At 48.5% G+C, this 22,742-nt stretch overlaps 1 protein-coding gene across 1 annotated transcript; it reads right to left on the bottom strand.

The window, feature by feature from the left end:
• Positions 1 to 1,442: 1,442 nt before the first annotated feature.
• srms (src-related kinase lacking C-terminal regulatory tyrosine and N-terminal myristylation sites) lies at positions 1,443 to 21,883 on the bottom strand. Its single transcript, XM_084917882.1, has 8 exons — positions 21,094 to 21,883; positions 17,073 to 17,194; positions 12,760 to 12,926; positions 7,582 to 7,729; positions 5,406 to 5,564; positions 4,016 to 4,197; positions 3,438 to 3,594; positions 1,443 to 3,001 (listed from the first exon to the last, which is right to left on the bottom strand). Exons 1-8 carry the CDS (start codon positions 21,471 to 21,473, stop codon positions 2,802 to 2,804), a joined length of 1,515 nt encoding a protein of 504 aa, XP_084774008.1. The 5' UTR covers positions 21,474 to 21,883; the 3' UTR covers positions 1,443 to 2,801.
• Between the last annotated feature and the right edge of the window lie 859 nt (positions 21,884 to 22,742).

Genomic DNA, 22,742 nt, shown 5'->3' with positions numbered 1-22,742 from the left:
TTTATTTCTTTTTGTGACTTGGCAAGACTTTTACACACATCTGTGAACACTCGCCTTGATTATTGTATTGGACTTTATATTGGTATTGATCAGGCTTCACTATCACGCTTGCAAATGGTCCAGAATGCTGCTGCTCGCCTGCTGACAGGGACACACAAACGCGAGCACATTAGCCCTGCTCTTGCCTCCTTACACTGGGTCCATTTTAGAATTCATTTTAAAACTTTGTTTGCTTTGAAAGCTTTAAATGGCTCCTTCTTACCTGTCAGACCTTCGACACCGATACACTCCACGAAGGTCTCTCAGATCAACTGAGCAGTCACTCCTTGCTGTCCCCACGTTGAGACTGAAACACCGGGGGGACCGAGCTTTCGCTGTTGTGGCCCCCAAATGATGGAATAAGCTGCCCCTCTATATTAGGCTGGCCCAACACTTGAGGTGTTTAAGTGACTTTTAGAAACACATTTCTTTTCAAAGGCTTTTCAGGAGTAGCACCAGAGTCAGCTTGTAGTCAGCTCGTTGGTCCCTCTTAATCTTTTTATTTTGTTAATTTTATTCATTGTATATCTTATTGTCTATTTTACTCGTGTTTTAATATTTTATATATATACTGATTTATTTTTATCTTCTTTTTCATTCATGTATTTATTTTATTGTCATTTATATTCATTTCTTTGTCTGCTTAATGTATGGTTTTCAACTGCTATCTCTGCTTTATTATTGGAAAGCACTTTGGTCAGCTTCTTGTTTACGGTGCTTTATAAATACAGTTGGATTGGATTATTTAAGACCTTGTATGTGAGGAGCAGGATTTTGAATTCTGGATTTAACAGGAAGCCAATACAGGAGAAATCTGCTCTGTCTTTCTAGTCCCTGTCAGCGGGATGAGACATCAGAGCAGGGAGAGTGCTGCGCCCCCTACAGGCCAAGACAAGAACTGCTGTTTACTGTCAGGCTCTATTTTTATCATTACGATATCTGAAAGGGAAATACAAACTTGTACACACAGCAGAGGTCAGGGCTGCTGTCCACCGTCTGTGTGTCCAGACTAAAAATATGATTGTTGTTGTTGTGCAGTCTCTAACACATGCTCCTGTGTTAACGCTGCTTCTGCTGCTTCTGCACACGTTTCAGCTTTAAAGCAAAATTCCATCAATAATGAAACTTTATCGACACTCTCTGTACAATCGTGTCCATGACAGTTTTTATTTATTGTTGTTAGAAGATTAATTCAAAGAAAAAGATTTTTAAGTTTGTTAGATTTGGGATATTTCTGCTGTGCTCAGTTTGGAGCCCCGCCCACTGCCGCCTCATCACAGTCTTTTGTGAGGCCGGTCGCTTGGGAAAGTTGTTAAACAGGTTACACACACTTCAGGAAGTGCTGCACATCAGTACGGCGTTATGCCCCGTGACATGTGAATGAGTGACAGCACACACACTCGTTTCCACAGTGTTTAAAAAAAACTTTATTTGCAGCGCTGTCACAGGTCGAAGTCAGACGTGTGATTTGGTGTTTATGGCTCAAGTTTCCTCAACTTGGCTTTGTTGCTCATGCATAAAAGACCAAAGTTGCATTGTTCTTAAATTGCATTGCAGGTTGCAACATAATGTTGTACAATTTAGTGGTGCAGAACCCCACACAGCCCACCCCCACCCACCCTGAAGAGTGTGGCTGAGTCACTGTCAGTGTGTGTTGGTGTCGTCTCTAAGTCCACCTCCTGCAGTGTGTGTGTGTGTGTGTGTGTTGTAAACATAGGCACTGGAGCTGTAACTAGCTGTTAGAAGAGCATGAACGCGTGCGGCGCTGCATCGAGGCTCGATGTGTAACACGTGTCCAAACCTTCAGAGAGGGAAGACAGAATACTTCACGCCTGTGGGTTCATCAGATTAACAGTTCAGCCAGAGAGCACGCAGCGGTGCATGGGCCCAGCCTGAGAGGACAGGTGTGCAGGTGTGACTGCAGCTTTGGCTGCGTATGCAGTTTTTAACATTAAAGACACGAACGCCTGAACACATCTGATTCACTGCACGTGTGCAGGGAGGAAGTGGTGGCGTGAATCAGGTTTTCTCAGAGGTTTGGGGCATTGCTGTAATCACATTACTGTAATCACACTGACTGCTGGCTTTGTGGTCTTTCGTAGCGAGCAGGCAGATGTTTTGGTGCTGTGTAGGCATGTCTGTGATCACGTGACACGTTAATGACCCCAATGCTGAGCGGACACTTTTAGGAGCAAGGCTGTCGCTGCTTCTCTGCATAGATTTGGGTCTTTTTCGTGTCTCAAACATGTTTCGATGCCCGTGTTACAAATAGACGTCTGGTTAACGTTGGCTGTCGAAGCCGCTCTGACCAATCAGGACTGTGGGAGTCCACCGGAGCGCTGCTCTGTGACGGCAGCAGTCGGACTCTGAGCCGAGCCGCTAGCGTGGCTAAAAGACCCCAGCAGGCGTTCTTATTGCACAAAATATTTTTACCCAGAAGGCTTTGCATTCAAAACACACGTCATTCATTCAGGTCGTGACCTGTGAGTCCAGAGTGCGCACGCACAGACCGGCGCCGCACTGAAGTAATAAACTCTCATTTAGAAAACCGATGGTAGAAAACTAAAAAGAGCCGCTTCTGCGAATCGGCCGAGGGTCCGCGTCGTTTCAGGTACGAGCGGACCTCCACGCCTCCCCCATGCCGTTCACTCTCTCTGTAAACCCGAGTGTCGATCACGATTCCTCTGAGGAGTCCCGATGGATTTAGCAGAAGTCTTCCTCACCCCCTCCGTCCCAGTACAGGAGGAGGATACCTGTGCGGCCTACACCTCTACGGTCTTAAAATATATCTTGGCATATATGGAATCCAGCTGGCTGTGCAGGGCGTGGAAGGAGGGTCTCTTGGAGGGCTCGATGGCCCAGCAGTCCACCATGATGCGGTAAATGTTCGAAGGACAGCGGCTTGGACAGGGCAGCCGGAAGCCCGACGTTAGCAGATCCATCACTTCCTTGTTGCTTTTACCTGGAGGAGAGGACAGACAGGTAAATGACAGAAAGGACCTGAGTGTGGTGATTCACATAATTGACTCTTTCCTAAGCTTACTAAGCGCCCACAGCTCACACGACAGCCAATCAGAGCAGCCACGCAGGGACAGGGAGAACCAACCACCGAGGAAGAAAACCGGACTTTACAGCTGAAATTAGGCGTGTAGTGTTACCACTGCACTATCCAGCTGCGTGTGTGTGTGTGTCACTTTTTCTCTCTCACACACACACACACACACACACACACACACACACACACACACTTTTGTTTTGCTACGCTCAGTCTGGCGCGTGACGAAGGTGTGCCGGTACGACGCCCGTTGTTGCTGTGTGAGGCTTTTGTGAGGCGGTGCGCTCTGAATAGCTGCTCTCTGTTAAACAGGTTAGACACACTGAGAGTCTCACTGCGGTACCTTCATAGGGCATTTTGCCCCGTGACATCATCTCATACAGCAGCACCCCGAACGACCACACGTCCGACTTGACGGAGAAGCGCTGGTGAAGCGCCGCCTCGGGTGCCGTCCATCGAACGGGGATCTTTGTGTTCCTGCTGGCTGTGTACACGCTGTCCTGCACACACGGGGACCACAAAGATTTCAGTTACACTCCAGGACCTGCTGTCCACCTCGTCGTCTCGGCAGCACGTCCTCGAGTCCCCTCACACCGAGGAAGTAAGGTGTGAAGGGAGTCGAGGTTCATTGAAAGGCCTCTGATCTGATGTCTGTCCAGAGTTTCATCTCTAATACACCCTGAAACATCGGCAGGGAACACAGATATATATATGACAATAACAACAGTAATAACACTGTTATTACAGCTATCACTGATTCATTTGATGTGTGTGAAGCTTCGGTTTCAGCAGTGACGTTTTAAAGCTTTAAGCAGAGTAACATGCCTGAACCATTTACATATTTCACATATTTTGTCCTTCAAAATAAAAGCTCCTTCTGTTCTTGTACAATAAAACGGCGTGATGAACAGGAAATGTTACCCTGATGATGCGAGCCAGTCCAAAGTCGGCCACCTTACAGACGAGGTCGTCTCCCACCAGGATGTTCCTGGCAGCCAGGTCTCTGTGCACGATGCTTCTGTCCTCCAGGTACGCCATGCCCTCTGCCACCTGACTGCCCATGTAGATGAGATGAGCCGAGGTGAGCACCAGGCCTTCGGGAGCTGAGGAGACACAGACAGCCAATCAGAGATGACCATGTGACAACTTTTCTCTGTGATCAGATACACCACGCGAGCTTTGTGTGTCAGGTCAGTTATCGCTCTGTCTCCATTTTGGTTTGGGGCGTGAAGCCAGCAGCAGCCTCCTGACAGCATCACGGTCACCACAGCCAGCTGCTTAGCAGGATGCTGATGAGGAATCAGCCTCGCTGAGAGAAAGACGTCAGAGCGGTGATCCTCGCTGGATTCACAGGAACTCAATGAAACGTTTTTGTCTGCAGGTGGTGCAGCTGACCGCCTCTTCTCCATGACGCTGATGTAGGGTCACGTCAGCGTCTTTGCTTCGTTTGTGTGAAGAACTAAACCAACTGAACCTCGTCCCGTTACGTCAGCCTAACAGTGTTTCATACAGAGACCATCACAGCTGCAGGCCGATGGCGTGGGCAGCGAGCCCACCTCTGGACACCTCAAACAACAAAGTCTGGACTCAGACTGAGGTGCTTCAGCGTGACCTTAAACAGCTGTTTATGCTGGAGAACCCTCAGTGTGGAGTTCAAACGAAGAAGAGTGGAGCAGACGTCCCCCACAGCGATGTGTGGCTCATCGCACACGCTTGACTGCAGCTCTCAGGATGACTGTTCACACAGCAGGGAGGTTTGGATAGCTCTGTTCCTTCATCATCTGAAAAACGCACACAGGCAGAGCTTCTACACAGACGGCCTCAAAGTGCGGTCTGTACTTACAGCTGTGCGTTAAATTCCTTCGTAGGAACAACCCGACTCGCGTGTGAGCCGCTGCTACTTGCTACACAAAGGCAGTGGTGACTCACCTGGACGGGCTCAGGTGCTGCTCTACATGCACGTCAGTGTTTGTTCCTGCCACTCATTCCCTGAAGCGAAGCCGTGGACGCGTGCCAGCTTCCTCCTGTGCTTCCAAAGAGGTCACAGAGTTTTTACTGCTGTGCTCGAAATACCTGAGACGCTGATGGCTCTCCTCCCTCTGAAGGCTTCTTTGTACGGCAGCAGGCCGAATCACAGGTGACCCCATCCTTACTGAAGGTAACGGATGGATGCTGAGGGGGAAGCAGCGACTACAGGCCGACAGGACCGAGCTGCTGTGGGGGGCAGAACCCCGCAGAACAAACCCACTGTTGTAACCCATTAAAAAAACAAAAACTGAGTGTGTGTGTGTGTGTGTGTGTGCGCTCTCACAGGCCAGGTAGGACTTGAGGCTCCCTTTGGTCATGAGCTCAGTGACGATGTAGACGGGCTCTCCTCGGGAGCACATGGCCAGCAGCTGGATGAGCTTCGGGTGATGGAGGCTCTTCAGCGCCTGCACCTCCTTCACAAACTCATCCTGCTTTGTGTCCTCTGGAGGAAGACGAGGAGGACAAACAGAACTTGTTACACGTCTGTGTTGTGCCTTTTCACACTTTAGTCACTTTTTTCCTCAGCTGAGACATTTTGGGTCGTAATGTTTTTATACTTTCTGCTGGAGTCTCATCATTTATTCTGCCCTCATCACTTTCATGTGTGTTGTAACGTTGGGTTGTGTTGCGTGGTTGAGAGGAGGCGGCAAAACACCTAGCAGGCTAGTCGGAAGAACACACACCCACGCTGGTATCCGTAATCCACGGTGGTTCTTTAATACGCCTTCTTCAACAACCATATAAAAGCCCGGCTGAACGGCTGCGGCTCAACAACATAACGCCCAGCGTTCATACAACCCAAGCGTTGCAAACAAAACAAAACAAAAGGTCTGGAGAAGAAAACATAAATCCGTCCCTCGTTAAGCACAAGCGTGCAGGCACGTGTCCTCATAATCCCAGAGAGAGAGAGAGAGAGAGCAGTGGCACAAACTGATGACACCATCAACCCTCGACTTAGGTTGTCTTAAAGAGACACCACACCATTGTGACTGTTACAGTGTGTTAACAAACCTTCAGCCTACGGAGCTGAAAAATGAAGCTGAAGCTCCAAAGAGAGCGATGAGAGAAAGAGTGAGTTATGGCCTACGGCAACGACTGACGGCAGCATCGCTCACAGGAATCCAGATGACACCTGAACCAGGAAGCTCGCGTTCAGGTTTCTCTGGAGCTGAGAAGCAGTTTATACCTGACAGGTGGCTAAAGGTGCTAGCTGTCTGCTAACTTTTTAAATTATCTGACCAATAACATGGCTGCTGTGAGGTCACTGCACCAAACCTGAAGCTCCGCCTCCTCAGACTGCCTGAGGAGGTGGAGCTTCAGGTTTGGTGCACAGTGAGATTCTGGGATTTTGATTGTGTGTCACTGATTAGCAGGTATGTGATGGAGTCATCCAGTCTGTGGGTGAATGTGGAGGTTGTAGAGAGGTCACATTTTCTCACAGCTCGAATAACCAGGAGTGTGACACAAAACATCACCGGCAGACTCGCAGCAGGACTGACGGCTTGCTGGCTCCGAGCTGTGACAGGATGCTTCGGGCTGAGGTTGTGTTCAGCATGCCGGCGTCGGGACAGTCGGATCACTTTAGGCAGCTAAGAGTCATAAACTGCTTCTCAGCTCCAGAGAAACCTGAACGCAAGCTTCCTGGTTCAGGTGTTATCTGGATTCCTGTGGGTGATGCTGCCGTCAGTCACAGACAGGCTGAGTATCGGTGCTTCACTGCCACCTGCAGTTTAAAACCCTCAGCCATCATTTCTGGATTCTCCCTGAAGATTGCTGCTTCAGGGAGAATCCAACAGACGGAATAACAGGTGGAGCCGGAGATGAGGTAAAAATCCCGGTTTTTGTGAATGGACTCTGGCCGCTTCACTTCCTGTCCAACTGCAGGTGAAGTGGCGTCCGCTCAAACCCACACTGAGAGTGTGGGTTTGTAACCGTAACGTTTACATGTTTAAACAAACCCTGAATTCAAACAGCGCCAAATAAATTCAACTTAAAGGAGAGGTCAGAGGTCAAAGGTGACCTCTTAAATCTCCATACGGTACGTAGTATATGATGATGACAGTCTTGTTAGAATCAGTGTCTACGTTTTAAGGCTTTTTGCCAATTATGCACCAATAAATCATAAAGTTAACGACGTCAGTGGAAAAGGTCAAACTTGTTAACTCGAGCCTATCAGAATTCATACGAAACCTTTCCAGCTGTCGGGTTTACAGCGTGAAACAAAAAGACAGGACGAGCCTGTCAAGGGTGATAAAAACACTTTTATATTTGTGATGTGAGGACAAAACAAAGCTTTTGCTTCATGGTCCAACAGCTGCTCGCCTCACAGATACGCAGCGTTAACCTGAACACAGCAAACACGAAGCATGCAGTTTTTACCCACTCAGGTCCACAAATACGACTCAGCGGTTTAAACAAGTTAAAACTTCAGTCTGACTGATGCTCTTTCACAGGCTTACCTTGTTTGAGCGTCTTTATGGCCACCTTCTTGTTCTCTGTGGTCCAGAAAGCCTCCCACACCTCTCCAAAGTGACCTTCTCCCAGTTTCCTCTGGAGCCTGAAGTCCTCTCTGGGCCTCTCCCACGGCTCCATGTCGAACAGCTCCCGCTGCACAGAGACAACACGGTGAGTCCACACTTGCATTTCCTTAATCAAAAATCATCTGACTCAGCAGTTTAGAGTGAGCCGCGTCAGCACGAGCTGAGCCACAAACACAAGGCTCGTGGTGGGAAACGTATGTTAACCAGGGAGGTGGAGCCTGACAGCTGTGTCTCACTGCAGCATCTCCACTCAAACTGCACTCAGTCAGTCACGTGCTCTGGATGCTAACGGACCTGAACACAGTTCACGTGCATCCATTCAAACCTGCAGCGTGGCATCGAGATCCAGAAACCGTCGTGAAAACACGTTTTTGTTCTTCTCAGGCAGACGCACCAACGCCGCGGCATGTGAACAGCAGCGACAGTTTAATGAACGGCACAGAGACTCCAGCAGGTTTCTCATAAATTTACTGACAATCAGACGTTGGTTCTACCGATCGAGAGCATCAGCAAATTAACACGAGAGAAACGATTCACTTGTGTTGGGTTTTGTTCAGGTTTTATAATTACAGGGAAAAGGCAGTTACTATACACTGTATTGATGAAATCTGTTGTTTTCTGATGAACATCTGGGTTTAGAAAATCTATATTAAAATCACCACAAATTATTTGCACTTCTTTATCATTTAGGTTGCTAAACATAGCAGCAAGTTTTTCATTGAATGTGTCAAAGCATGATCCTGGTGTCCTATAGACGCAACTTATAATTATATCGTCAGCTTTTCCAACATGGATTTCAACACATTCCAATACGTCATCTGTGCTGCTTGACATACATTCAATCAGAACTTTATCTGCATATAGAGCGACACCGCCTCCTTTTTTATTCACCCTGTTCATTGTAAATAATTCGTATCCTTTCATTTCACTAACTTTCTCATTATTGATCCATGTTTCTGATATTGAAATTATATTAAACTTTAACTTACTTAAACATTCTGTAATTTTAGAGTAAATTTTTATACAGGCTTCTACTATTGAAATGTATGACCGATGCATTTTCCATTTTAACATTCATATTGAATCGGTCGTGTGTATAGAACAAGTGTTATTGTTGTTCTTGTAGAAGTGGTTATCGGGGTCAGTGTTACTTTCAGGGTCGTGCGTGTTGTGCTCTGCATCGTTAAACGTTTTGAAGTTCGTTTTCTCAGCGTGTGGCAGAATAACCACCTTCACAGTCCTTTCATAATCAAAGTCTTCCTCTCCAATATCTCTGAATGGAAACCTATAATCTGGGTCCAAACTTGTCATTTATGTGTTTTTTGTTGTTGTTGTTTTTTCCATTGTTTTTTGAGCCGTAAGGCCAGAAACACTTTCCATACCCATTGTTCATTATCCAATCGTCACTTTTCCAATAGACTCCTGATTATTTATATTGCTCTTTGAGTTCTCTTATCATCACAACTTTCGCTTCTTCGGGTGCCATTTAGTCTCATCATTACTTTGCAGTTCCTCGTCCATGTCACTTGTATCTTATTTTGTTTTGCCTGTCTTTCAGCAGTCTTTTTCATTAAATGTTCATTTAAATAAACACCGGTCCCCTTTAGCTTAACTCAATCTTTGTTTTGCGACTCACAAACCGAAGAATAATTGCTGGCTTTGTTTTACTGTCTTTCTGGGGAGCGTGTGGCATGCTGCGATACGATGGCTCTGAATACTTAAATTCTTCGTTTGAAGGAATTTTATCACTGGCTGTTCAAGCGTTTGCAGCTCCTCTGCCGGGGCATCTTCAACACCGAACCTCCGCCAGCCGTTACTCTGGTGGAGGTTTGGTGTTGCGTCTCCAGTCCACTTATGACTAAGTCATCCATTCTTGTGTATTGTTCAAGGTCCTCGATTCGCCGTTCCAAGTTGTCTGTTTTCTTGTCCTTCTCCTTTATCGAGTTTTTTAGTTGTTTTATCTCATCCATTAGGTCATGTAGCATATTTGTTGTTTAGCCACTTTGCTCAGTTCATCAGACATGAAATTAAGTGATTTCCTAATCTCCTCCAACTCCTCTTCAACTCCTGGGTTTGCTTTTTTAGGCGGCATTTTGAAAACGGTGAGATTGTGATGGCCCGTTCAGGCTTCCTCACTGTGTTATAATCATGTTGTTGATAGTATTGGACTGTAAAGGTAATCATTTATGGACCAGTAATAAGCAGCAGTGTCTATACTGAAATGTTTTTGTGGACCACAGTTATTCAGTGACCAATGAGGTCGCTGGTTTTACTCCTATGAGAATTTAAAAAGTAAAGACACAAATGTTAGGAGATGTTGTGCTGCTCAGAATCAGGATGAAGGTTTGGTCTCTAAGCTGTTAATAGTCAGTCATTGGTCCCATCTGCTGTTCATTAAACAAATGAAGACAACACATCAGATTTAAAGTGCTGCACACACTCCTGCTGCCTGCAGGCGGCGCCTGTGTCTGCACTGCATCTGTTTCAGAGCTTTGATTTAACCTGAGCCGAGACTTCAGAAGCAGCTGATGTCATCACCCTGTGCACAAGCTTCCTCCTCAGGGAAGCAGGAGAGGGGAGGAGGGGTCGGTGGCGGTCTGAAACGTTGGCGCGCTCCGCTCCATCGCCTCCCGCCAGACTGAGGAGGCATGAAGACAGACTGCAGCTCACAGATGACATAATTACACTGCTGCATGCTTTTATTCTGAAACTCTTCCACATACTTTACTTTGTTTATGACACTTCAAACATGTTTCGTCTATGGAACGTCTTTACTGTCAAAGTGTGAGTTAGGGGCCGGAGGGAGCCAACGGTAACATGAGGCACTATAGTTCAGAGGTCAGAGGTCAGGAGGACCGCTCCAGACACACACACACACACACACACACACACACACACCAGCAGCCTCTCGCTCAGTTTTTGCATTTGCGCTCGCTCGCACTCTCAACATTTTTGCCCGTGCGCGCTCAACTCTTTCTCTACACCGTTATATTTGTGCCACAAAACCAGCCAATCACAGACTTGGATGTTCTTTCTGGCGCAAAGTGGGCGATAAACAAATCGCCACTCTGTGTTCCTCCGCCACTGCCTCGTTTGAGTTTTGGACAAAATGGATTCTGGGATATTGCATTTCCTCATTTCGAGCTGATTGGAGACCAGAACAGCCAATCAGATTTGTGTGTGTGTGTGTGGATAATAGCAAACACTGAAATACATTTTTTGCAATGAATTTTGTTCACTCAAATTCAGCTTTTCTTCGCTCAAAATGCAACACTTGCACATTTTAGTGGCACAAAACTAACGCCATACCAATCAGGTGTGCTTGTGCGGAGTTGGTTAAACATTCAAGTTTAAAATGAAAGTAAAAACCAGTTTGTGGTGAGACTACAGAAAACACAGCGACTGCATTCCTGTGATTCCAAGGAGCAGGAAGAGCTCATCCTGCGGGTCATCACGCTACTCATTCACGCAGGCCAATGCATGATGTCATGTTGGCCGTGACCATCTTTGTGGACCCTTCCAGGGGTCTTAGATGCAGATGTTTGACGATGTAATTATTTGACTTTGACTTGCTGTTAATACACAGAACAATAGAGGAATGGTTTTAATGTTAAAAATAAAATCCTTTTTTTCTTTAGCGTCACTGGTTGGTGGGGTTGGGTCACTGTGGGCCCTCAGTTCAGCTACGCTCCCCTCCCTGCACGGTCACCAGGTTCCACTGTGGCCCCGCTCAACATCGTGACCTGTTCCTCTGGCACTAAATACTCGTCTTTTTATGTGGCCACAGCCTCCAGTGTGTTTATCGGTCACATACGGGTCGCCTGGCTCGTGTTACAGCAGGTATCAACATGTGTGGGGAAAATACATGTTGCTAAGCAACGTGGTATGGCGTGATTGTGTTTTACACTCATTTCTGTGGCGTCCTCAGCGGCTCACAGTTATACATCAGGGGTGGGCAACTCCAAGCCTCGAGGGCCGGTGTCCTGCAGGTTTTAGATGTGATCCATCACAGCTGATTTAAATGTCTGACCTCCTCAACATGTCTGAAGTTGTCCAGAAGCCTGGTAACGAACTAATCGTGTGATTCAGGTGTGTTGACCCGGATCTAAAACCTGCAGGACGCCGGCCCTTCAGGACGCCGGCCCTTCAGGACGCCGGCCCTTCAGGCCTGGAGTTGCCACCCCTGGTCTACACGGTCATGTGATCCCGTTTGTTTTTGCCCCACAGCCTGAGCCTCACTGCACGATGAATACACCTGCTGTAGGAAGTGATGAGGTCAAAACGAAGCCTCGGCGCATCTAGTGTCGAACATTTCAGTAACAACGTGTGTAAACATGACGCAGATATAAACCATTACTAACTAGTTTTAAAAAACCAGGGTGGAAGATGGCCATCGTTTATATACAGTCTGTCACCCTGTTACTTGGGGCGAGCCTTTATTTTAATATTATTACTGTTTTTGGTAAATATAATAATAACAACATTATATTTACTATATTGATTACATATAATGATGTCATTATTATATACAGTTGATGAGTCTTACAAACGTGTGCGTACAAACACTTTCAGCATTAACACATATTCATGCAGCACGGCGTGAATACAGACTGCTGGAAGTCTGTTCATGTTTGTGTACTTGTATTGTTGTGAACTCAGTCGTTACAGTGAACCTGCTCCACTGGTGGATCTTCATAAATGTAAGGGCCAATCAGACGGGGAGGAGCTGCTGGTTTCAGACAGAGGATGCCGTGGCGTGCAGGTATCAGCTATCAATCAGCTGCTCTGTCCAAACAGACGTTACAGAGAAATGTAACGTCCACAGCTGGACGGCCAGGATTGAGCATGTTTCCGTTTTTCAGGTCGAAGCTCGCTCTCCGACTAACAGCAGTTTTTAATCCGCGTCCTCGTCATCGCGTCAGATAAAGACTGTAACTTAAAGAAGTAAAGCGGAGCCTCGTAGCAGTGACTCAGCGACGTGTGAAAAATACAAATGTGCCGTAGCTTCAACAAGAACGAAGCCCATCAGGTTTCAGCCTGCGAGGTAAACGGCGGCGGCACAAGGAGAAGTAAAAAGCTTTTGTTTCAGAGTCCTACCTGCTGGGCGCATGGCTCCTCCAGCAGCACGCCGAGGCTGCGAGAGTTTTTCTGGTAGTAGGCGATGAGCTCTCCCAGTGTGGCGAAAGAGATCTTATCCGAGATGAAGTATGCTCCGATGGAGGAGCGCTGGACCCGGAAGTGGAACACTTTCCCCTCGCTCCGAGCTGTAACACAGAGGGAGGAGCTTAATGTGGTTATATCATCAGGTTTTTACTTATACTCCGAGACCAATGGGACATAGAAGAGATCTTGGATGCTTTAACTGGACTCGTGATGGGAGTAAATTTACTGTGAGGCAAAGACGAGTTTCTGGCGTTTAGAGGCAGCGTTGTTGGTCCGAATAATAAAACCTGCAAACACAGGGTCTGACTAAAGAGGCCTACTGGACTTATTCTTTTATACATTTGATCCTGTATGAACGACGGCTGAAGAGCCTCTTCAAGCTTCAGACGGTCGACTCATCCACAGGTAACAGCAGGCTATGACATGTAAAGTCAGCTGTACCTGCACAGTTCAAAACCAGCCCATAAAACCGTGAGGTGAAGTCATTTGATGTGAAAAGCATGAAGTGATGAGCTGCCTGAAGCCCTCACCGTTTCTCCTGAGCACAGGAGCTCCTCACAGGGATCGATTATTCCTCACAGACTCCTTCGTTTAACAGACAGAGAGACACGTCACTCAGAGGATCTGCCAATTCAGGAAATATGGCAGATGTCCCGCCTTCTACCCCCAAAGAATCAGCTGATAGCAGTGATGAGGTCGAGGGTCAGGAAGGTTTGAGCTGTGTGCCGTCAGGTGTAAGTACTGCTTATCATGGTAACGCGATGAGCGCCATGTTTGATTGGTGGAAGGAAACAGCCGTTAACGAGGCTCTGACGACGGCCATCTGAGCACGTGCAGCAGAGTAACCTGAAGGGGAAAGGTTGAGCACAGTCGGTGATCTCTGCAGATATTTTTGCATCAGCTGTGAGGCCAAACATGCAGCTTTCAGGGCTCACCAGGACTCGCTCAGGGGGGGCGTCGGCACACGAGCTCGACCACAGCATCAAACTCCAGGAAGACACACAGTTACCTTCATTCATACTCGCCAGTTAAGCTTTCTGCGTCCTCCAGTGTAATATATATATGGAGTCATAATTAAACATAAAAAAACAGGTTAATGATACAGGATCGTTTTTAATACTCAAACCCTCCTGATTTTCACTGTTCTCTTATGAAACTGTGGACATGCTCTGCAGCACTGGCTGCACATGCACACATATGCAGCAGCGTTACATGTACTGACATTCAGGAAGACGAACACGTTTTTATATGTGTGAGGAGAAAATGCCGACTGAGCTTCGCTGTGCTGCACTCTGCTGTGTGCAGAGCCCTGATGATGCATATTTCAGCAGGACTAGCACAGTGAAAACTGAGCATCTAACTGCAGCATCGTCACCCTGGGACCGAAAGGACCTTGAAGGGGGGCGGGGGGAAAGGTAGAGGATGGAGAGGAAAAGCTGCAGATGCAGTAACAATAACTTCAAGGCCACAAATCCCAGAAATCCTCCAGCACCTAATCCTGATTAGAGAGCTGCTGTGGTGACTACAGCTCTGAGAGCGCAGCGAGCTCATGCACATCACAGAAACAACCAATGAGCTGCTAAAGCTGAACTACTCTGTTTACTCACAGCTTCCTATTTTACCTCTGGACTCTAACAGAAGAGCTGTGCATCAGTCACAGTCCAAAATAATCCTTCTTTACATGAACAACTGTCTCACCACTCTATAAGCAGGCTGTGAAGTAGTGGTGTTCCAGTTAAAGGGGTAACCCTTTCCTGGCGCTGCCGCTCCTCCTCCTCAGCGCTTCCAGAGTGTTTTCCACAGAGGACCGGACGTTAGCGTTCCGGGTTTCTGATACACCTGTGACATTAAACCCGCAGAGCGGAGCAGGAACAGCATCTCTGAGCTCCGGCACAAGAATCAGCGGTTACTGTGCAGTCATACACCAGTCTCTGTCCACTAAACTGGTTCTGCTGATCTGCTCCTGTGAGTGTGTATGTGCCATCTTTAATATTAGTTGGGCTTCACAGATATGTACCTGCTGTCAGCTGCACAGAAATGTATGCAGTGTTTTCTAATGGACGTATAACCTAAAGGAAGTCTGGATGATGGGAAGAGGACGGCTGCAGTCTGCGCCGCAGGGTTCACAGCGGTTACTAAACATACACTGAGCTCAAGATCTGAAACTGCTCGTGCTCAGTACGAACATGTGACTTATAAGACAGGAAGTAAGAGAAGGAGAACGGGCCTACGTTGTTCTTTCATGTTGTTTCTTCAGAGTTTTAGGAGCTGACACATCAGCTTAGTGTTCCAGCTGGAAAGGTGAGAGTCTACCTGGCTCCTCGTGTCCAATCAGAATAAAGCAGACTGAGTCATTCATTAATGTGGTTTTAGCCTGAAGTACTGGGATTACTCACACAATCTAATTTATTTCATACAAGTAAAAACTCTGACTCTAACATTAATTTTTTTTTATGTTTACTTTAAGCCACTGTGGGTCATGGCCCTGCCTGTGACAGCTGAGCTGGGGGCGGAGTCTTCAGTGACATCATCCACCTTTCATTAAGGTGGCTGAAAAGCAAACAAAGGAACAGCAGACACACAAAGAGTCCCTTTGCTGTCGGACCGGTCCGGCGAGTGGACCTCTGCACACCCAAAACATCCCCACATCACACAGCAGACGTGTGACACTGTCAGACTCACACAGTGAATACCAGCAGACATGTTTACCTGCTTCTAGAAATTCCACTTCTGCCTTATGGAAAAGACGGCGTCACACAGCTTAACAATAAAAATCAGTCGAGCAGAGCGCGGACGAGCACTGAGTAACAAACACGATAAGTCTGTTTCATTTGTCTGAAAGGACGATGACATGCTGCTGATTTATAGGAATATCTGACACATGTGCTTGTGTTACAGCAGAGCGCTTGTTTTATGTGACCCGTCCTAGTTCTGCTATAACCTGATGTGTCTGCATGTCACATTTTTGGCATATTAATGATTTTTAACATGTGACTGCTCACGCCTGTACTAAAAGCTGCGTTGTTGACCTAACTCCATGGCTAACCTTCATGTGTGAGGAAGACACCTGGAATCTATCAGACAGACACAGTGCACACCTGTGCCGAGCACAGTCCCAGACCAGTCCCAGACCGGTCCCCGATTAGTCCCAGACCGGTCCCCGATTAGTCCCAGACCGGCCCCCGATTAGTCCCAGACCGGCCCCCGATTAGTCCCAGACCGGCCCCCGATTAGTCCCAGACCGGTCCCCGATTAGTCCCAGACCAGTCCCAGACCGGCCCCTGATTAGTCCCAGACCGGCCCCTGATTAGTCCCAGACCGGCCCCTGACTGGCATTCAGAGCCGACCCGGCCCTCATATCGGCTCTGTTACCAAACTACTGGGATTTAAATGCCCCTGAACACACCTGACCTCTGCCTACTGGTCTTAACCAGGCCACCGTGTGTGGAACTCTCATCAGTCTCCATTCAGACACAAAACAATCAGCTGCAAGTAAAAAACATCTGCCTTCATCGTACTGCGATAAAAGCTGCTCGAGGAGTGACCTCATACTGAGGAACCAACCAATCACGGCTGGCTGCAGACCTTCACTGACAGCAGTGCTGAGGAGGGCAGGAGGAGGTGATGGATGGGGAACATGACAGGAGAGGAGGAGGAGACATGCAGCAGCTTCCACCTGGTCTGATGGCTAAAACAGCTCAACGCTGAAACTTGCTTATTACACAGTTATAAATGAGTGTGAGGCAGGTCTCCACTGATAAATGTGAATAAATTAAACGTTATTAAAGTCCTGCAGCAGCTGCTTAAATCGTCTCTGTTCCAACCAGTCTTTTACATTTTTAATCCTCGAGTGTTAGAAAGTACTTTAGACAGAGACCTTTGCCGACTCTCTGCTGGCCTCTGACGGACGCGTTTCTGAGGGAAGAAGCTTGGTTGGGTCACCATCACGGTGAGATGGTTCAGTTTGGTTTGGTCTGTGTTTTCAACAATAACGTGGCTCTTTTACTGGGAGGATCTAACTGAGACTGGGAGATGATTGGTTGTTGTTTTCCTGTCCGCAGCCCGGCCGATGACCCCGGCTGTGGCGTCATCATGTCGCCACAGCCAGAATCATGTCGACGCCCACGAGTTTCCTTTGAAGGCGGACTGCTGTGTACTCGTGGCGTCTTCTCCTCCAACTGTAACTTTTTATACATCAGGCAGTTTGTCTTTAAGAGGTCAGAGGTCACCACGAAGTGCTCACTCACCAGAGATAGTGTACTCGTCACTGTGACTCTCACTGATGCGAACCAGGAAGGCACCATCTTTGTTTTGGGAGGCGAGCAGCAGCTTCTCCGCTTTCCCACGGTTTATGTTCCCGTAGTACCACCTGCACAGAGACGGAGTGGGCGGGATGATGGGAGGGAGGGAGTGGATGGAGAGAGAGAAGGAAAGGAAGAGACAGACATGACGAATGCGTCACACGTGAAGCCATACAAGAACAAAAGCACACACGTGACGCACGGTCAGTCTGACAGACGGAGCCGTGCGGTCCCGCCCGTTTGCCCAGACAAACCCGCCTGTATTTACTTTAAGTTATCAGAGAGGGCGGGTCCGAGCGGCACGATGCTCGGGTTTCACTGAAACCAGCTCAAACTCGAGCAGCAACAGGTTTGTAAACCAGAGTTTAATGACGCTGTGGGAGAAACACATCAGAGCTCATTACTGACTCACCCATCATTAGTTTCTGCTTGAAATAACAAAAAAGCAAGAACACCAAACATTTCCTGGTTTCAGGTTTACATGGTTCATGTGCACGTTTTGTAAAAAGATTCACCTGCACCTTTTTCCAAACAGCTGAAAAATAAAACCTGCAGTTCCTGTGCCGTCCAGCAGAGGCAGCAGTGAGTCCAGCAGAAATAAGCATGTTTACAGCCTGATACACACTGATTGGTCCACCCACGTGACACCTGTACGGAGGAGCACGTTTTTAAAAGTCGCCTATTATATTAAATTATATTAAGTTTGCATTATTAGGGGGCGTGGCCTCTGACAGGTGGATAGAGACACAGGTGGCTGTAGCTGCTAGGTTGAGCTGGACGTGTTTGTGCTGTTGGAGCCTTTTTTGATGACATTATGTGACCAATAGCGTGGCTGCTGTGAGGTCACTGTACAAATAAGGCTCCAGTTTCGGATTTTATTTGGATGTTCCGGAGCGCCGACGAGCAGGTTTCTGTCCATGCTAACTGAGCTACATAGCATTAGCTGGTAATTTCATGCTCCGCCCTCTCATCCAAAGGAGGATGGATTTAGATTACATAACAATGCCAGATTCTTATCATATGCTTTGGAATGATGAGGTCAGATATTCTCAGGTGAATTTTAGTGGGTGTTAAAAGTCAAACTGCCTTCCTGTTCACGTTCACAGGCTCAAAGTAACTGATAAGTGTTTCTAAGGAGGCGTGGCCTGCTTCCACGTCATTTCCCAGCAAGTTAAGGAGATAAAGGAATTTGCATTTGATAGCTGTGCTTGGAAATCTTGATATGACGCTCAAAGTAGAAAAGAAGGTCGTGAAAGGCTGGAAAAAGGAAGCTGACTGAAAAAACACAAAAGCATCTGAAAACGCACAGTTAACACTCGGGCACAGACAGGTGGGCAGACTAGACAAGAAAGGGGTGAAACTGGGTGAATGGAGCAGGAAAGGAAGCGATGCAAAGCTCTGAATCATGATGGTTATGAAAATGGATTTGACTTTGATGCAGCTGAACATGATTCCAGCTCAGACCACAAAGCTGAAGTTCTGCACAGGCACTTTTCATTCTCATAAAAGCAAAATAAGTCAGATACTGAAACACTCAGCTGCACCGTGTCCAAAGAAAGATCCCCAGCCTGACTGAGCATGCTCAAACTCCCTAAAGACAAAGCTGAGGGCATAAAGACCCACAAAACTAGCAGCACCTGAAAGCAGCTGCACTGCAGGGCTGAGAAAGCCTCCAGAGGAGGAAACCCACGCCTGCCTGTGTGCGGGTTACTCATCCTTACGTCCAATCAGGTTTGAGCGTGTGAAACTGGACGAATGAGGGAATATAAAGGCTGAAATGAATAAATGAAATGTTTGTTAATGCTTCATTAAAGATGGAAATCTGAACCGCGCGTCTGGATTGCTTCATTTAGCTTTGATGGGCTTCCCTTCCTGCAGAGGACACTTTAGTCTTTTGGTATATTCGTCTGAAAACGTGGCTTCATTTTCCCTCTGATGATTCTGAGATCATGATGAACATTCCTGGGGTTGTTAAAGGGTCCAGATGTGCGAGCTGGGCTGTGATGCTCTGCAGACTTTGGATGAGTCCAAACTTCAGCAGCCCGACTCGTCCTCTTGTTCTGCTGTCAGACAAACGCAGTCACTGTTGGGTCGGCAGCGTTCACACCGAAGGTGAAGCACACAGAGCTCAGCTGCAGGTGTATGAATAATGGAGCACCTGCAGCCGTGGGCCGGATACCTTCAGACATTCACACCTGACTTTGTCTGAACGCCGGGACCGTGCTTTTCATTCCTCTGCACACAAAGTCTCTAAACTTTTTAGCTTTCAGGGATGTAATCGGGAGAAATGGGGTCGAAAACGGCAGGAACGTTTGGAGGGTCAGCTGACGTCTGACTACACCCACGGGCACGCAGGAGGATGAGGGTTAAGCTGCTCTCAGTAAGAGTTCATGTTGTGTCTCTGATGGGCGGAGACAAATGCCATCACATGACAGGAAGAACACGCTGAAAACTTCTTTCTTCTGCTGACTGCTCACTGTGCTGAAGCCCCACCCACAGCTCCACGCCACACTTACGTCACTTTGTTTTCTCCAGTAAATCTAAAAGCACCTTAAACTGTGTGAAAGCAGTCACATGACACAGTTCTACCAATAACAGATCCACTCTGTTATTCATTAAAAAGCGCCCATTTGCACTTGACCTTTGACCCTTTGGATATGAAATGGCATCACTCTGTCCTGTTTAGGGTTTGTGTTTTTGGCTACTCAGCACCTCTGCAGCATTTCTGACAGCAGGGTGTATTTCAGAGCACACACGGAAAAATACACGGCTGTAGTTTCCCGTGTCCGGCCCTCAGCGCCTGAAAGGAAAACAAAACAGGTCCCGGAGAGTGACAGGAGGCACTGGGAGACGGCCCACGGTGCGTCATCAGCGATAAGTCAGGTGGAAAGGTGTGGGCTAATTTTAGGTGGATCTTATTATGTGACTAATATTTTCACAGTCACCTGTCACTGTGGCCCCGCCCTAACTTTACCTCAGACTCAGAGCCTGAACCAAACCAGAAAAACCTCAAACTCTCAGATCCGTCCAACAAATTTACAAAGAGTTTCTTGTTTAGTATCAATTTTAGTCTTTAAGAGCCTGAAGTGTCATTTTCTGTAAGCTGCAGGGACGCTGAGGCTGTTGGAGTTTTGGAGGAAGCCCAAAACAAGCCTCATGGTGTCCCATCAGACCTGGGATCAGACCTGAGATCAGACCTGGGATCAGAGCTGGGATCAGAGCTGGGACCAGACCTGGGACCAGACCTGGGACCAGACCTGGGACCAGACCTGGGATCAGACCTGGGACCAGACCTGGGATCAGAGCTGGGATCAGAGCTGGGATCAGAGCTGGGATCAGAGCTGGGATCAGAGCTGGGATCAGAGCTGGGACCAGACCTGGGACCAGACCTGGGACCAGACCTGGGATCAGAGCTGGGACCAGACCTGGGACCAGACCTGGGACCAGACCTGGGATCAGACCTGGGACCAGACCTGGGATCAGAGCTGGGATCAGAGCTGGGATCAGAGCTGGGATCAGACCTGGGACCAGACCTGGGACCAGACCTGGGATCAGACCTGGGACCAGACCTGGGATCAGAGCTGGGATCAGACCTGGGATCAGACTGGGGATCAGACCTGGGACCAGACCTGGGATCAGACCTGGGACCAGACCTGGGACCAGACCGGGGATCAGCATCAGGAGTTTCGGTCTCACTGTCAGCTTTTATCTTGAAGAGTCTGTTTCTCTCTGCAGCACACAGACTGACTCCAGGTTAAATATCTGCTGCTCCACATCAACAAACATGCAGCCAAAGCTCTGAGTGAAACTCATCTGAAAACTCAGTTTCATTCATTTAAACGACCGTCAACGTGCTCAAGTTCACACTGACGTCCTAACTTCATTCAGCAGTCGACGCCATCACTCCGAGCTGCGGGGTCGCCCCTGTGTGTGTGTGTGTGTGTGTGTGTGTGTGTGTGGCACTCACTTGTGTTTGGCGAACTCGTCCTGCAGCAGAGCCACGTAGTTGGCGGGGACGAGGCCGGACTCCAGGCTCCCGGTGAGCTTCTTGGCCAGCACGTAGTGTCCGCGCTTCTCGATCACCGACAGCTTGTCGCCCTCCTTAACCGTCAGCTCGTCGTCGCTGCGGGCCTCGAAGTCGAAGAGCGCCGCGTACAGCTGCGCGGGCCGCTTCTTGGGCGCGGGGACGCGGATGTCCCCGGACACGGTGCGGATCTCGGCCGCGTGCGCCGCCGGGTTGGCGATGACGTGGTCGCGGTCGCGGGGCCCGGGGTACCGGAGGCCGGGCCATATCCGGTCCCAGAGGCACGAGCAGCACGGCAAACACGCGCGGCAGCAGCTCTCCATCCCGGCACGCGCAGGTCTGTCCCCGCCGCGGCCCGTCGCTCTCACCGAAATGCGTCCTCCAGCACGCACGCGCCTGCCGCTCGCGCCTGCCCCTCTCCGGAAACATCCCGCCCCGCCGGCGGGCGGACCGGAGGAACCGGTTTGTTCGGCTCCGAGCGGCGGGACGCGCTCTGCGGCTGCGGGAGTGCGCAAACGGAAACCGAGGCTATGCGGGTCGAGCACCGGAGCACAGCGCGGAGGATCGGGTTCGGAGCTCTGCGCACCTCCTGCTGCTCACACACCTGCAAACCGAGGGGGAGGAGCCCCGCAGGTGTGTGCGTGAGAGAGAGAGCGAGAGAGGAGGGAGGTGTGTGTGTGCGCTGGGTCTCCATCCTGTCCCGGGACACCCGGGATGACCACGTGTCCCACCTGCTTTGGAAGTTTTAGCTTTTGTGACGTCACAGGAACAAAAGCAGATGCATCTGAAACTCACCTGACAGCCCGCAACACGTTCCGGTGTTCAGGTGTCAGTCCGCCGTTACAAACACACCCACAGGGTGACTCATGAACCTAAGCTGCAGCACACTGGTGTCCAAAATGAGGATCGCAGTCCCCCAAAGGGCCACCACACAGACGTCAGAAACATTTGAGCATTTAAAGAATAAATACTTAATGAAATGATGTGAGTGTGGCCATAATTCTAACAACTCCATTTTATTTATATTCCTGCAGTTCCTCTGACGTCCAGCAGAGGCAGCAGTGAGTCTGCTGAAACCTTCCAGTACAAATAAACATGGAAGTGCAGCTGAAATATGTAAAATCAAACATGCATGTATTCATACAACGAATTATTGAGGACACAGGCAGTAAAAACTCAGTGTTTAATGACATCATGTGACCGATAACATGGCTAACACTGTACTAACAGACCAAGAAGGCGGAGCTCCAGGTTTGGTGCTAATGAGATTCCAGGATTGTGATTGGATGTTATTCTGTGATGCTTCCACACAGTCTGTGCTAACCAAGCATCTTTTATATACAGTCTGTGTTATGATGTGTAATGTGCTATGAAGTCATGTGATCAAATTATGACGACTTCCCACACCAAACAGGAAGTGACTTTAATCCGAACGCTCGCTGCTGCAGATTATTCAGCCCGGACACGGTCCGGTGTGCTGCATCTGACTGAGCGGATTTCTGTCAGAGGCCCCAGACGAACCTGCAAACGGCTCTGGATGCGATCCGCAGCCACCGACGTAAATGCGGCGCAGTGAGGAGTCAGTCTTCGTG

The sequence above is a fragment of the Perissodus microlepis genome, chromosome 20 (genome assembly GCF_051167445.1).
Source record: "Perissodus microlepis isolate ML-2025 ecotype Zambia chromosome 20, ASM5116744v1, whole genome shotgun sequence".
NCBI lineage: Eukaryota > Metazoa > Chordata > Actinopteri > Cichliformes > Cichlidae > Perissodus > Perissodus microlepis.
The sequence above is the reverse complement of the archived record's forward strand: the minus strand, read 5'-3'. Positions and strand labels throughout refer to the sequence as shown.

Bases quoted from the DNA above. Each gene is read 5' to 3' on its own strand.
- srms (XM_084917882.1), bottom strand. From the start codon at position 21,473: ATGGAGAGCTGCTGCCGCGCGTGTTTGCCGTGCTGCTCGTGCCTCTGG. The intron at 7,730-12,759 runs GTAGGACTCTGA...GTCTCTGTGCAG, and splicing joins AGGAGCCATGCGCCCAGCAG to CGGGAGCTGTTCGACATGGA. The intron at 3,595-4,015 runs GTAACATTTCCT...CCGTGTGTGCAG, and splicing joins GACTGGCTCGCATCATCAGG to GACAGCGTGTACACAGCCAG.